The following is a 16,301-nucleotide window of genomic DNA, read 5'->3' as shown; positions in this document are numbered from 1 at the left end:
AGAAAGAATAAAAGGCTAGAGATGGATAGAATGAATGATGGATAAAAGAGGGTACAGTATATGAATGGAAGGGTGGATAGAAGGACAGAAGGAATGATGAATGGATAAAATACTGGATGGATGGATTACAGATAGTGCAACTACTACAGTGTATAACCAGTGCAACTTAGAAAGAAAGAACCAATCCAATAGTAGAAGAAAAACAATACATTCCAACTTTGAGTAGGGGAGCAAATCAGAAAGCAGCAGAAAATAGCCTCATAACAATAGCCTTTCAACATATCTTTTTATTTTCATGACATTTACACGTAACATCAGGGTCAAATTACCATTCTTGTGTAGTCTATGCTTCTCATTGGCTCCACTAACCAAAGTTGGAATGCATTGTTTTCATTCTACATTTTAATTGGTTCTATTGTCTAATTGGTCTAAGTGGTCCTGGTTACAGTAGTTGCACTGTAAATGAATTTCAAACCCTAGAAATGATATATACAGCCTGTACAAAGTAGACAATTAAAATTTCTCCATAAAATTCCTCACATCCACAGCTGTACCTCTCTGAAAAACATCTTGAAGAGCCTCACAAGACTGGGCCAACACAGCCCAGAGTTCTTCTTCAGTGAGGGGACCTCCCCTTACTTCCAGCACCTCCTCAAGTGTCACAGTGTTCGCTGTTAATGCGGGCATGATGCAGCTACTCCTGGAACATAAATTTCAATACAGAGGGGAGTTAATTTTCACGTCCAGAGATTGGTTAATGGACAGAAGTCCTGACAATTTAATAACAGATATTATGGATGCAAGCAAATGACATGCAAATGAGACAAGGGAAGCACAGGTGGCGTAGCGGTGTGAGCGCTCACCTCTCATCAATGCAACCTGAGTTCGAATCCCACTGGGTTCGGTGTTGTATATGAGTAGAGTTGTTTGGTGGTTCTCTCCTGTGCTTAGAGGGTTTTCCGGGTTCTCCGGTTTTCCTCCCTCCGCAAAAATCAACTCCTAAATTCCAATTTGATCACAGAATGAGGGCCACAGGTTTGTTAACCACTGGCTATTAAATGCTACCCTCATGAAAAAGGACTTTAAAAAGGACTTTACAAGAAGCACTGTATTGACCTGATAGCCTCACTTGTATTTTCCTTAAAACAAAAGAATTTCTCATTGCGTACTCAACTGTAATAACATCTATGGTCCGAGTACACACTTGTGAGTCCACAATGTATATAAGTATGAAAAGAAAAGGCTTTTGCATCTTATTTTTGACTCACCAAAACTTCTCTATTCTTGATGATGTTAGTTTTCAAATATTTTCTTCTCTTCATTCTTCTCAAGGAGTCCTTGAGCCACTTTAACCTTCTTCTGTCATTCTATCATATCCACATTATACTGTAACGAAATAACAAAATACTTGGATTAGGAAATTAATTTACTGTATTTAACCATTACAATTTTATTAGACCCTGAAACAACCTCTGGGGTGATCAAAATCAGGGCACGGCCAACTCACAGATAGAACCATGAAAAACCTTCTGGGCTGATCAAACTTAGGGCACGGTTAACTTACAGGTTGAACCCTGAAACAACCTCTGAGCTGATCTAAGTCAGGGCACGGCCACTTCACAGATCAAACCATGAAACTACCTCTGAGCTGATCTAAGTCAGGGCACGGCCAACTCACAGATCAAACCCTGAAACAACCTCCAAGCTGATCTAAGTCAGGGCACGGCCAACTCACAGATCAAACCATGAAACTACCTCTGGGCTTTTCAAACTCAGGGCGCAGCTAACTTACTGATCGAACCCTGAAACAGCCTCTGGGCTGATTTAAAACAGGGCATGGCTAACTCACAGAGCAAAATGGGAATTTGGCATGTTTGGTTTTGAGGTGGGACGAAAACTGAAAAATACCACCAAAAAGCACAATTACTATCACAGGATATAGAACAGACAGTACTCTATTTTATTTATGGTCAAAAGTAGATTTTTGCATAGAATATAGTAAGTGGATGGAATCATATGGAACTTGGAAGGCTCCCACTCTAACTTAACCAATCAAAATATAAACTATCACCTTCCATTGACATTATATACACTTTACATTATGAAGCTGATAATGAAAATACAACAAAGATGTGTGTGCATGTAGGTTCTTTCATAACGGGTATTTGAATTTCAAAGAGGATTTTTGACATATGATCTCTGGTTTAAAAAATATTATAAAATTGGGTTTTTGGAATAGGAATTAAACAGCATGGTCTCTCAGTTAGAAGTAGACTGCTGTATCATTCATTAACACATTTATTATGGATCTCAATGCATTTACACTAAATATAATAGAGGGAATAAGAGAAAAATATCATATCTTTGGTATTCTAGTCCGATGTGTTAACCACTACACTACAAGGACCAACCATGCTGGTAATGTAGCCGGAATATGAAATGTAGGGTACTTGTGACGATCCCAGAGCAATATTTTTTCTCTATACCTGTAGCTAAGTTGAACACCATAAATATGTACGCAAAGGATAGACATAGTATAGCAGTAATAAATTATGCGTTTGGTGTGTTTACTGAAAATAGAGAGAATAAGAGAAGAATATCATATAGTTAAGAAAATCTGATTTGAAAAATATTTTAGATAATATTATGTACTAATCTTACCCTTTTTATAGCTAGATCTATGCATTTTAATTGGTAGACCAACTACATTGTAAAGTCTATAATGGAAAGCTAAATAGAACTACGTATTGCACAACATAAAATCTGATATACAGTATACAGCAATATATCACGATAGGATTTAATTATATCACGTAGCGGTAAGACTAACTCTGGCAACCATGGTAACACTTTGGCTTATGAGCAATGTAGAATCTATCTATAGAAAGAAATACTAATTGTACAATACATCAGGTAAAACTTGCGTAACAAACAAGATTACATAAAAAACTCAGGAAAAATATATTCTAACAGAAATATGAGATTTGAGGAGACAGGACACCACAGTCAATATAAAAATTTGTCAAATTTTATAGCGGGGGGATTGGAGTTTGTGTTATTATAGTCATTGCTATTTTTGTGTCAATACAACTCATTCACTTGTTAAAGATGATGAATTGACTGACATCAGAGAGAACTTTAACAACATAATCATGACATGTCTGCTAATCTTTATATTTATATCATTTATTTTATTTTACTTTATCGTGCCTGTGAGCATAATGCATATATCAAATGTGTGAGGTACAAATATTAAAGTTACTATTATTATTAACAAAAATGTCCTAATTTGTGTTATAGCCCAGTGTCGACAACTCTAAAAGTTGAAGGAATGAGATAGTAAAGTTAGAAGAAGTTACGAGGGAGGAATGTCAATCAAGAAGAACAACATTTCCAAAGATAATATCAAATATATCATAAAGATTAGATCTTTGGTGATACAGTCGTAGTCACAACTGGAGTAAAAAATTTTTCAGAGATGAAATTATTGGACAGATTCAACCTACCTGTAGAGATTTTGCTATAAAATTCAACCTGTTTCTACTTTAAAATGCAACTTCTAGCATTCCACAAACAGCCCTATTAGATGTATCTCTGATAGATCTTATCAGCCTTCATCACTCATTATTGGTAGACATGCGCTGTCATTTTGTTGACCTAAGTGTGATTTAAATGACTTTTTTCATGATATCCGGGCCAAGGTGAAATCCCAACTTTTAGATTTTAGAGACTTTTTTCATTAACAAATTACAGCTTTTAAAAAACATTCTATGTATCAAATAAATTGTTATTGCTGTTAAATCGCTGTCTTAATGGAACTGAAATAGCTAGATTTTTCCGTTCAGAAGACTAATAAGACCATTTAATCTTAAGTTATAATAGCCATAAGCAAGGACAGTATAATAACTAGCATCTAAACACTTAGAAAAAATAGGAGGCGTTAGCATGCAAACACCTGCACATCAATAATACACCAAAATCGATTATAAATGCATCCAACAGAAACCATGGCTAAAATTACTTCCCTCGCGGAGACATGCCTTAGTATGGAGGCAATTCTAAAGGAAATAACTGACTTAAGTAATGCTTTACGCCTGAATGATAATGATCGTAAACAATTACTTTTGTAAAAGATGAAAGTATACACACAGATGTGAAACAATAGTGCTAATTTCCATGAAGGACAAAAAGCTAAAAATTACTAAAAACTTGCGTAACCATCTGTTCAGTATCTTTTCGATCTTAAAGAGAAAATGTGGAGGTATATTATAAGATGTCAATAGCACTGCAGGATAGGATAAAAACGATTAAATCAGAGCAAAACGTCCTGCAAAACAAGTCTGCAACGTACCTACGTACGTCCTCGTAAACTTAGCTTGTATATAACGATCGAGCCTAGAGCTATTTAAGCTTCTTAACTATAATAAAAATAGGATATTTCAAGCTTAAAATGTAATACTTAGAGATAAAATATTTCAAGTTCTTTGAGTGCTGTTGGTATAAGTCACTTCCGAGATAAATAAAGAAGAAATTTTATCTTTTCGAAATAAAAACAAGACGAAATATTTTGGGCATGAATATCGATTTGGCGGGCTTTTTATATCTTTGTAATATCTAATTCAGACGATCTGGCCTCCGATTTCTTAAAATTCGATGCTTAAGGCCTTACTTTAATAAATAAAACAGAAGAATTCAAATCTATAAGTTAATATCTGATTAGTTCAGATACCTTTAGTTAAAAACTCTGTGGTCTTTGTTAACCAAAGACGGTTTATTCGCGTAAACCACTTCAATCATAAACCAAAAATAACCTTTTCTTACCTCTCAGAAGGCTTCCAAGGAGATGATTATAGATAGAAATATGACTCAAAATGTTGCTTGCAAAACTACGAAGCTTAAAAGTTTAGGAAACGATAAATATTGAAGGATTTTTGGACCCAAACATTCGTTCATCAGACGAACTTCATGAATTACTTGCCTCCATGAAGGTACAACAACCGACCTAACGACGTCCCTCTGATTGGTTCATACTAGTCACGTGAGGACAACTGGATTCTTTATGACTGACTCACATTTTTACGTGAAAATGCGCACATTTTTTCTATGTTTTCTTTCACTTTCATTGTAACTTTAGTTTGGAATCGCAATTTTAACGAAAAAGAGATAGGTTTTTGGATGTTTTGGTTTCATCTATTGGGTAATTTTTCATTATTTCTTTTTACCCTTTCTAATATTTTTCTTTCTTTTTTTTTTCTTTATTTCACTCCTTCGTCGGTTCGGCCTACGTAATTTTTATCATTCAGATTGCTTTCAATAGTTCCCTCTCTTTAAGTCATTCTTCGTACCTTCAGTTTCTTGTTTTCTTCTTTTCTATATATTGTTCAGCTTGTTATAAAAATAACAGTTTTCAATCATGAATGACGGTATCGAATTAGCTGTGATTATTGGCAGACATTAGGGGGTCAGGTCCATTCCTTTCATTCTGTATCATGAATGAATAATACTTAATGAATGTTATCGCCGTCCACTCCATACCCCTACGTCACCCCACTGATTCAGAGGCTTCCGACGTCACCAGAGTACCTGATATTTAAACGAATTTTCGATCTATTCATGTGAGAACTCGTCAATGAATTTTACTCTTATGTTGTTTTTCTCGCGATATAAACTAAAGAAATAATTGAGTGATGTGAAACTACTTACGATCCGATTTCAAGATATTTCGCTTTCCGTTTTTTTTTTTATTATCATTATTATTTATTTTTTTTATTTGCTTGAAACTTAAAACCATTTTTTTAAATAAAAAAGACATTAGTACTAAACCAACTCACTACGTCAGTAAAGTTAAAAGAAAAGGAGAAATAAAATAATAAAATAGAATAGAAAGAAATATGAACCGATTGTGGAAGTTGGGTGTCCTGTGTAATTGCTAGACAAAGCACTGGTACCCAGCGCATTTCAAACAGAGCAAAGACGTCCAGTTGTGTTATTATTTTGCTATGTAATGTTTGTCTAAAGATTTCTCTATAAAAACAGCATCCAAGATGCCCAGGGAACGGTCCGAAGTTAGCCTATGTGTTAAGTACTTATTATTCTTCTTCAACGTCTTCTTTTGGGTGAGTAAAATCATTTTTTGGTGTTTTTTTTACTGACATTAAACACCTTATTTGCTTCGGCATGAACGACGTGATGTTTTAATTTGGTCATTGCGGAAATCTTTTAACCAACTCAATAAAATTTAATAACACCTTTACTAGAAGTTTTGTTTGAAATCGAAACATTATTTTAAACATATGTTCTTAGACATTGATTTATTCAATACTTGTGAATACGATTGAACTGAATTACAAACCCTTGAGGTTAGAGAAGCATAAAATTTACGTAAGAGTTTATCCCTAAATGATTTTGTCATCAATCGATGAATGTTTTGATCCTTTTTTCTTTTTGTCACCACCAGCAATTTTTTGACAGTTTTATACTTTTTTACATTCTTTTAACGAATAACACTACAATTTTTTTTTAAACTTCAAAACCAATCTATAAAAGCTATAAGCGAGCTGCTTTAATTTATGAAATATCACGTACCTGTCGATACAGATCAATAACCACAGATCTGCTCAGCCAAACATTCTAACAAAGAAACTCTTGTTAATCGTATATTTTGGTGGTGTACGTAATTCTTAAAACTTTTAATCAAACTTCAGTTGTTTTTATTGGTGCATGACATATCACTGGATAAACTACATCATCCATCTTTTCACACTCTATAGTAGGTCAATGTGTACATTTTGTAAGCCCATGAAGAGTTTATGATAACAATTTCGTAATATTGCTTGGTGATAAAAGTATTTTACAGTACATCTTCCCTAGATTATATTTTTTCCCAGCATTTAAAATGCTATTGATACCTTGTAACAACAACGTCAAAGTCAGGACACAGCAAGCTGTTAGTTTATCAATTTGAATTTAGTTAGGTAAGGTTTTGTGGAAGGAAAAAAACTTTATATCTCAAGGTTCAAGACAAGCCCTCCAATCTAGGGAGAGACCTTACAAACTCTTTTCACATGTAATGCCAACTAAGAGAATTACAAGAACCAGTAACCCCAGAGGTGAGAGGGGAGTGAACTATTGCTAGGTCCGTTTCTGGACGAAATGCAAGCAGATGTTATTGACGTCACTGGCTGACATTTCACATTTCTTTTCCTCTGACAAATTTCCTCTTTGAGCTATAAACAAACAGACATTATGGTTTGAAAATCCAGATAGTCAACATCTTTGTAACTTGAAAAGCTGAAATGCTATGTATTTTGAAAATATCTCTGAAAGGTATTATGAAGGTTTATAGAGTTGGAGTAAGGATTAAAGCAGCATCACGACAGCTAGTATACAGTGCATTCATGGTAAAAAAAATGCAGTTTATACCAATTATTAAGATTGTACCTAAACAATCCTAAATTTCTCATCAGGTTGTTCAGATTTTCAAAAAAAAACAACTAAACTTGATGTTTATTGTTCCTGATGATCGTTTTTCTATTGAACATTTCATATTCATTGTTCAGAAAAATTTGAATTTTCTAGTTATGCAGTGCCTCTTAAAGTGAAATATTGCAAAGGGTCTCTATCTATTCACATATTTAGGTTTCATATAGTTTGATATACTGTATATGTATCTGTATGTATATGTATTTATCCCCTGACCCCCCCAAAGAAAAAACTTTTTCACATGTTACCATAATGCAATCACAAACTAGAACACACATGAAATACATAAGTTTACAGTATGTCTTCTTTTTTTACAGCTCATTGGAGGGCTTATGATATCCATTGGCCTATATGCCAGATTTGAGAAGACAGCCTACCAAGAGTTCTTTAGCGATGTACTAACAGATCCTGCCTTTGCCCTGATTATTGTTGGGGCCATAATGTTCATATTGGGCTTCAGTGGATGCATTGGTGCTTTGAGAGAAAATATTTGTCTACTGAAGTTTGTAAGTAATGCCAATGTGCACAAGCACAAATCTCTAACACAAAGCATGATGGGAAACCGAGTACTTACCAAAAATTCTTCTGACAATTTTTTTCAACATTTTCTATGAAACTGTAAGTATTTCAACAGACAAAAATAACAGAGTAATTTTTTTCCTGATAATTCTATTGATTTCCTTGTCCTGGTTTGTGAAATACTCAGTTCCCCACAATGCTTTGTGCTAAAGATTCATGCTTGTGCACATTGCCTATTGTACAACAACACCAAAATTGTTAAAGCATGGATGTAGTATTGCCCTGGCAATTCCTTGTGGTAATATATACTAACCTTGTTAAAAGTTAACACCAACTCTACAACTTGATTTAAAACCACTCAATGATTGTTGCCTCTCTAAGCACATCTTTACCTTCAGCATACATTACACAATGAAATATTTCCTCCACGGGTTAAACATCAACACAACTCTGCAGCATCATCATGATTAACTCAATCAATGTTGTTGCCTGTCTAATCAAGCACACATATACCAGTGCATATACGGCATATAGTATAAATTCGCATGCCTATAATGTCATTGCCTGCATTAGGCTATAGGTTGTTCAAAAAAGTGAGTTTTTTAGCTTTATTGTTGTAAAAAACTAATTATGTTGCTATATTTGTTTTGACATAGTTTTCAATATTCCTTGCCATCATTTTCTTCCTTCAATTGAGCCTTGGAGTAGCAGCTTTCGTCTTCCAAGATAAGGTTAGTTTGTACCATAATAGAGTGCACGCTGTACTCAGTATTCTCTTAAATTGAAGCTATCTGTACAAAATAGTGAATAATACTGGAGCGGAGCATTGGGAACAAAAACAAATCTATGCATCTTTGTTCAGTTCAAAACTCTTACTGCTAGTCCTCTTTAGGCTGGTAATAGCAGTAGCTGTCGAAGCATTGTGGTCCACCTTACTGACACAATCATAAGACAAATGAATAAGTATAAACTTTAATAATAGACCTCCTTGGCTCTGGAGCGCTCGAGCGTAATGTTGTCCCATTTCAAACCATGTGTCATTCCATTGAATAATATTCTTTGTTGTATACATATTCTTGTGTCTTCTCATGTGCAACCGATCGCAAACCTTAAACAAAGAAATGATACTCTAGGGAATGACACATGGTCTGAAATGGGAAAACATTACCTCAGAGCCGAGGAGGTCTATTGCATATGACTTGTATATTATTGCTCTAATTGTGATTTCTTCTTGGCCTCAGGTTGAAGAAGTTATTGTAGATAAGCTGCAAGTAGCCATAAAAAAGTACAGAGACAATTATGATCTACAAAATCTAATTGATGGAGTACAACAAGAAGTAAGAGAAAAATTTACATGTAAAGTGCCGATTGCACCTTACTTAATTGTATATATTTCAGTATCGATTAGAACTACAAAACACAAAGTGAATAGTTGAATGGTAAAATATTTTAATATTGATTTGACTGATGTGCCTTGGAGCTAGATATAAAGCTATATACTCCTAATGACAATATTCAAGCACTTGGGATACTGAGAAAACACTATCTTGAGGAGCTGGAAACCACTTTGCATTGTGGTTTTTTATTCTTCTCTTGTGTTTTTTTCGACATCCTGTGTGTTTTGTTTAGAGTATCACTTGTATCTTCCTCCTTTATTTTTTCCTACAAGGTCTATGATCAATAAAACCCAGAACAATCCTTTTGCAGCCTGTAACATCTTATTCATACATTTATTGAAGAAATAGAAAACGCGCGCGCATGCTGTGTGCAGTCATAAAGCACATGGGGGTTGGCAGAACTTGAGAGAAGTGTTAGGAGAAGCATGAGGCGTAGCGGAGTGCTTCTTGACACTTCTTGAGTGTTCTGCCAATCCCCAAGTGCTTTATGACTGCACACAGCACAGCAAGCAAGTTTTTTTTAATTTGTTTTAGAAAATACAAATTACAATAACTGTTATTTTAGATAGGAATGAAGCAATGGAAAGTGGGCACGTGTGCAATGTGCTCCCATAAAGCACGCGCTCCAAACCAGTCAGAATGCAACATTCACAACAGTTATTTTATAACTTTCTTTGTTAAATTTTTCTGACTCCTTTAGTTCAAATGCTGTGGAGGAAAAGATGTGGATGACTGGGATCAGAATATCTACTTTAATTGTTCATCACCAGGGTCTGAGAGCTGTGGAGTTCCTTTCTCTTGTTGTAAAGAGGTTTGTCGCAGTCTTTAAAATATATAATCAGAAAAATGTGAATGAAAGTCTCTGTGCTAACACGCTGGGAGCTGTAGAGCATGTCACCTATCACCAATGCTTATTAACCATAATATGTTGTTGATTGTATTAGTTCTTTCATGGATCAAATATATATATTAAGATGAGTTTAATTCTTTTTTTTTCTTCTTTTTTTTTCTTCTTTCTTTCTTTAACAGGATATAATCAACAGGCAGTGTGGATATAAAATCAGATTAGAAAAAAGTGTAAGTCTGACATCTTATTAATGGTTCCCCATAAATTGCTGTAGTTTTCCCTGAGTTGAATTAAAATTTTGTCCCACAAACAATATTACACAGTATCTGATAACAGCAGTGACCTTGCAATGATAAAGACATGAATAATTGTCCAAGGGGTTAAAAAAGGTTTCTATAATAATTTATTATTGCAAGGTCACCGCTGTGCTCACTTTGATGCACAGGCACAGTTACCTTTCAAGATGGTGCAGGGAACTGTAAAGAGGGAAACTAAAGAAATTAATATGCCTACCAATATGAAGCTCTATTTGCTAATGGATTTTTTTTTTGCATTCTGTTTTGTAAACTATGAATACAGTCAACTGTTGCCTTGCAAACACCTGGATATTGCCAACACCTCGCTATTGTGGACAGGAGCAAAATCCTTGGCAAACAAAGAAATCACCCTATTATAACTCTCGCTATTTCAGACAGTCCTGAGAGTGTCTACTGTAACGACAGTTGACTGTAGAGCAGTTTTGGTGTGACCATACACTGAATCCAAAATTTGGCGACCAATTTGAATAACTATTGTTATGCACTGACTAGCGACTGAATAGCCTCCTATACATGTGAAAATGCTTTTATGTTTCCACATGAACACAAGGCTAGTCAGTCGCTAGTCAGCGCAGAACAATAGTTATTCAAATTGGTCACCATATTTCGATTCGGTGTATGAAAAGCTCACAGCATAAATACAATCTTGACAATGCACACTCAATCACATTGTGAGAGAAAAAACAATCAGCCAATTAAAATTCTAGAAAACATCACGGTCACGGCACGGCATGTTTAAGGCGCTGAGCTTTTCACAGTCATGCGAAAACTGCTCTATTGCGGAGTATGGTTTTTGATAGAGCAAGTGTACCTCCTAATAAGCCTTTTCATAGTTTAAGAATCGATTCCACTGCGCATGCGATTTTATCCCGAATTTCTCACCTTCTTTTGTTTAATTAAGAACAAAGAAGGTTTAGACAAAAGAATGTAGAAATTCGGGATAAAATCACATGCGCAGTGGAATCGATTCTTAAACTGTGAAAAGGCTTATTATCTTAAATTCCAAGCTGTTTTCAAATGCTAAACCCTTTCTGACCACAGACTTCTAAAAGAGGCCAAGTCATCTATACCACAGTATGTGTGGAGGCCGTCAAGACTTGGTTCAAGGAGAACATGATTATAATTGGGGGTGCGGCTGTTGGGGTAGCTCTTTTACAGGTACTTTGTTCTTTATACTTGATACTTTTGATAGTTTGAAACCAAGATTAGCTAGACTTACCAAGGATTTTGTGGCTGTAAGATGATTGCTTAACCAAATGAAATACTTTCTATGTGTGTGTGGGTTGTCTTCTTTCAATATTGCATCCTCATAACCCCATAGTCAATAGCCTGGCATGATGACCTATCATAGGCATTTGGCCAGAAAAAGTCTGATTTTGGCCAGGGGTCATCTTTTGACCAGTCAATATTGTATTTTGAGCCCTAACCTTAAGATATATACACCTATTTCAAAAAACGTTGTCATCACCAATGGCAATAGGCAATAGGCAATATGCAATAGGCGAAAAGCAATGAAAGATAGGTCATTCCAAGATCCAAGAATAGCTGGAATGACTTGTGTTTCTGCTTCTTATTCTCGTCATGAAAAAATTGACCTTAGTGTTGAGACTGATTCAATGTTGTTTGTATTCAACCAAACCATTTCCATCTCTTTTTTTTTTTTTTTTTGCACATGTTCAACAAGGTTGCAAATTGCCTATGCACTTTGTGTGTTTATCTTTCTCAGTTGGTTTTATTCTTTATTTTTTTGCACATATTCAACAAGGTCCTCAAGGCACTTTGTTTGTTTACAATCTTTCTCAGTTGGTTTCATTCTGTACTTTTTTGCACATATTAGTTCCCTAGGTACTTTTTGTGTTTATCTTTCTCAGTTAGTTTTATTCTGTACTTTTTTGCACATATTCAACAAGGTTCCCTAGGTACTTTCTGTGTTTATCTTTCTCAGTGGGTTTTGTTCTCTACTTTTTGTTTCAGATAATGGGCATTTGTTTTGCTAACAGCCTGATGTCAGACATAAAGATGCAGAAGGCAAAATGGAACAGGGATTATCCACACTAATAATAATCTTTTTGTAAATACATAACATTATATCATACATATATATCAGGGCCTGGTTGTATGAAGGGTGGATATCACTATCCGACAAATAAATCTTAACCACTGAATGAATTTATTGGATAACAGCATCACTTTATTCACTAGATAAGGATCTATTCATTGGATAGCAATATATACCCTTCATACAATCAGGCCCAGAAAGTGTTTCACATGATTCATAGAACTTACTGTGTGGACACACTAACCAGGAACACTTGAATAAAAACTGACCAATCAGATAACCGTAAACCAGACAGAGATTGAACTGATAACAGTGTAAGCCAATCAGATTATAATATTCTCACTCTTATAATATCGATGCACTATCTGATTGGCTGGTAAAAAATATTGAACTAAATGTCGCAATATGATTGGTTTATGATACTAGTTTATCAAAGTGGTCCTGGTTGGAGTATGCACACAATAACTAAGCAGTACTATCCAGGAGGCACTCTCGTAAATCCACTTAATAACATTAATAGGGGGCTTCACAGCAGCAGTACTGTAGGGAAAATTAATTCACTTGTTATTCAATTTATTCCCCTACAACTCAGCTGCTTGGTATTAGCCATTTCAAGGTTGAGGGAATAACTGGGACGAACTGGCATTGTAGTGCACTGTGGGACTGTTTTAGGGAACAAAATATATCCTCTAAAACAGTCCCACAATGCAATGCCAACAACCCAGTTTTTTTCCTCACCTTGGAATGACTAATTGTCCTTCTATGCTATATATCAAATGAATATTTTTGATTAGTTTCTTGCATTGCACAGCAAAATAAGATACTAAGGTTCCTCCACATATCATGTCTACAACATACATTTGTTCTTACAAATTTGAGAACATTTCAGATCATAGGCATTACATAATCCTGACGCAAACCATAATCAAACATGAATGCCATATAGTATTTTTGATTGTCATGATTTAAGGGTTTGTCATTTCAACTTCAATTATATCAGAGCTGGGATTACCACTTTGATTCCCTATTCATTATTATTGGGATTTATTTAGCTGTGTTGAACTTAAAAGCGTTACCAGATTTTTACTGGTTTGCTGCACTTTATCATAGACTCAGATTTCCAGTTTCCTGGGTTTTGTGCCATTGCGATACTCTAAGAGGGAGTATCGTGGCTGCAAGAACCCCATCTACTAGATATCTGAGCCTAACTTTATCATGGACCCATGAAATTTGCATCGCAACTTGAAAGCTCTTTTGCTTCTAGACTAAATTTTTCTCTTGGTCATAAATTTAGTGGAAAGCGTACAGAGAGGGGGGGGGGGGAAGGAGTAAGGGAGTATGGTGGATCATTAAGAAATAGATATATTGGCCAAAAATACCTGTTAGTTTGAGTAGTATGATAACTAGGAGAAAGGATGGAATATTTTATTCTTACACTATGGAGAGGGCTGACCTGGTTTTCACCCTCTCCTCCTCTCCTCCTCTCCCAGTGCCATTTTTTGACGGCAGCTACTAACCAGTTACAGTATTGTAGAGTGCAAACAATATAACCGTGAAACTTTAGTAATACTGAATAGCACAATTTCATGCTAATTCCATTGTTTTCTATTATTTTTAAATAATAGAAAACTTAAAATTAACACTATTTTGTACTATTTAGTAATTAGTGTTTCACATCATGTACGCAACTTGATTTATGGTATGTCAACCTTTAAACTAGTTTCTGTACTGTTTATACCAGTGTAAGATGTTATATGTGTAAGATTCTTGAAATCCAATTTATCTATTATAAATAAGACAGCAGAGATCACTTGTACTTACAGTAGGATAATCATGTTCCACTGTAGTTCTTAAACCCTATAGTGTTCGTACTATTTCATGCCAATCACATTGTATGTATAACTATATACAAATATAATGCAACATGCAACAACAATAGCTGTATACTCACCCAACCCCAAGATATCCTTCACTTGTCACATGTGAGGCTTCGTGCATAATGCTCAGTGATTTGTTTAGCACGTATCCTCGTAATGAAACCGTTGAGCGTCATAAGTGAAGCATATCTTGGAAGTGGCTTATTATGATGAATATGTTTGATGCCATCATCAGAACTATGGCGCAAGGGCGGATCCAGGGGGAGGGTCGGGGGGGTCGCAACCCCCCTGTCATTCCTGAGGTCAAATGGGCTTCCTGTGGTAAAAATGCGACTGGGATTCCTTTGCCCACAAAATTTACCCCTGAGACCCCCCCTTCAAAAAACCCTGGATCCGCCCTTGTGGCGTACCCCAAGACTTGGTATAGTACCCAAGCTAGCGACATAATGATCATGATCATAATCATAAAACATAATGTTAAAAGTGTTATGCTGCTTAATATTTCGTAGTGGGAATGCATTGTAACAAACACAGCCTTTCCAGACGAACATAATCATAATCATAAAACAATGTTAAAACTGTTATGCTGCTTAATATTTCCTAGTGGGAATGCATTGTATCAAATATAGCCTTGCCAGACGAACATAATCATAATCAATGAAAAATTCTCATCCACTTTTACGATTATGTTTATGATAATTTATGATCCTTATGTGGCTAGTGGCCAAGCTTATCAAGCAGTAGGGTTTGGAGCCCCACACAACCCTAAAACAAGTATTATAGGATTGTACTCCCACAGCCTTAGAGCTTCTTGAAAATTGTTGATTGACATTTCGTATGGGTTATTAATTACACCACAAAATTGTCTTGTATATATTATCTATGTAGAACGATAAACACCGCTGTGTTCACTGATCACAAACTCATTTATACAGGGTTAGTCGAGTGTCCAAATATTCACAAATACCAACAGTAAAGTAAAGAATGCACAAGTTCAGCCATGCAAACTCGAGATTCCACAGACCTTCACTGGAACACATGAATATTCAAAGTCATTCCATAGGAAATCGAGGCTAACCCTGTAGGCGAACAGGCGATTCGAGACTGAAGAATAAGAAATCTAGTTTAACTATTTGACAAAAATCATGTTGCGTTTCTTTGATATTCAACAGATAATCTCTAGATCAAAATGTATATGTATTTAAGAATATTGTGCACTTAATAATTTCTATAAAATGACGCGCGAGAGTCTTGGTTGTTGCCGTTGGGTGCTGCCATAAGCTGAATGGGTATGTGCTGATGGGTGGGGTAGGTGCCATGGGGTTTTACCATAAGTTGCATGGGTATGTGCTGATGGGTGGGATAGGTGCCATGGGGTGCTACCATAAGCTGAATGGTTATATCTAGTGGGTGGGATAGGTACCATGGGGTGCTACCATAAGCTGAATGGGTATACCTAGTGGGTGGGATAGGTACCATGGGGTGCTACCATAAGCTGAATGGGTATATCTAGTGGGTGGGATAGGTGTCATGGGGTGCTGCCATAAGCTGCATGGATATGTGCTGATGGGTGGGATAGGTGCCATGGGGTGCTACCATAAGCTGAATGGGTATGTGCTGATGGGTGGGATAGGTGCCATGGGGTGCTACCATAAGCTGAATGGGTATACCTAGTGGGTGGGATAGGTACCATGGGGTGCTACCATAAGCTGCATGGGTAAGTGCTGATGGGTGGGATAGGTACCATGGGGTGCTACCATAAGCTGAATGGGTATGTGCTGATGGGTGGGATAGGTGCCATGG

General features: G+C 35.9%; 2 protein-coding genes across 4 annotated transcripts in view; one reads left to right on the top strand and one right to left on the bottom strand.

The window, feature by feature from the left end:
* Positions 1 to 5,501, bottom strand: part of LOC116302178 (tyrosine-protein phosphatase non-receptor type 13) — a 63,704-nt gene extending 58,203 nt beyond the window's left edge. Inside the window, exons 1-3 of one of the 3 annotated variants that reach the window (XM_089031296.1) lie at positions 5,346 to 5,501; positions 1,269 to 1,386; positions 555 to 700 (exon numbers count right to left, since the gene is read on the bottom strand). In XM_089031296.1, coding sequence (XP_088887422.1) covers positions 555 to 687 — 133 coding nt within the window. In that variant the 5' untranslated portion in view covers positions 688 to 700; positions 1,269 to 1,386; positions 5,346 to 5,501. Of the gene's footprint in view, positions 1 to 554; positions 701 to 1,268; positions 1,387 to 4,821; positions 5,008 to 5,345 lie in introns of those variants that run through there. The other 2 variants (XM_031711403.1, XM_031711402.2) reach the window with 2 other exon arrangements.
* Positions 5,502 to 5,957: 456 nt separating this feature from the next.
* LOC116302176 (tetraspanin-17) lies at positions 5,958 to 15,746 on the top strand. Its single transcript, XM_031711401.2, has 8 exons — positions 5,958 to 6,116; positions 7,800 to 7,988; positions 8,658 to 8,732; positions 9,243 to 9,338; positions 10,099 to 10,209; positions 10,428 to 10,475; positions 11,604 to 11,720; positions 12,537 to 15,746. Exons 1-8 carry the CDS (start codon positions 6,045 to 6,047, stop codon positions 12,618 to 12,620), a joined length of 792 nt encoding a protein of 263 aa, XP_031567261.1. The 5' UTR covers positions 5,958 to 6,044; the 3' UTR covers positions 12,621 to 15,746.
* Positions 15,747 to 16,301: the final 555 nt, after the last annotated feature.

Source organism: Actinia tenebrosa, unplaced genomic scaffold, assembly GCF_029948245.1.
Source record: "Actinia tenebrosa isolate PJP-AT-01 unplaced genomic scaffold, QUT_ActTen_1.0 PGA_scaffold16__25_contigs__length_10494907, whole genome shotgun sequence".
NCBI lineage: Eukaryota > Metazoa > Cnidaria > Anthozoa > Actiniaria > Actiniidae > Actinia > Actinia tenebrosa.
The sequence above is the reverse complement of the archived record's forward strand: the minus strand, read 5'-3'. Positions and strand labels throughout refer to the sequence as shown.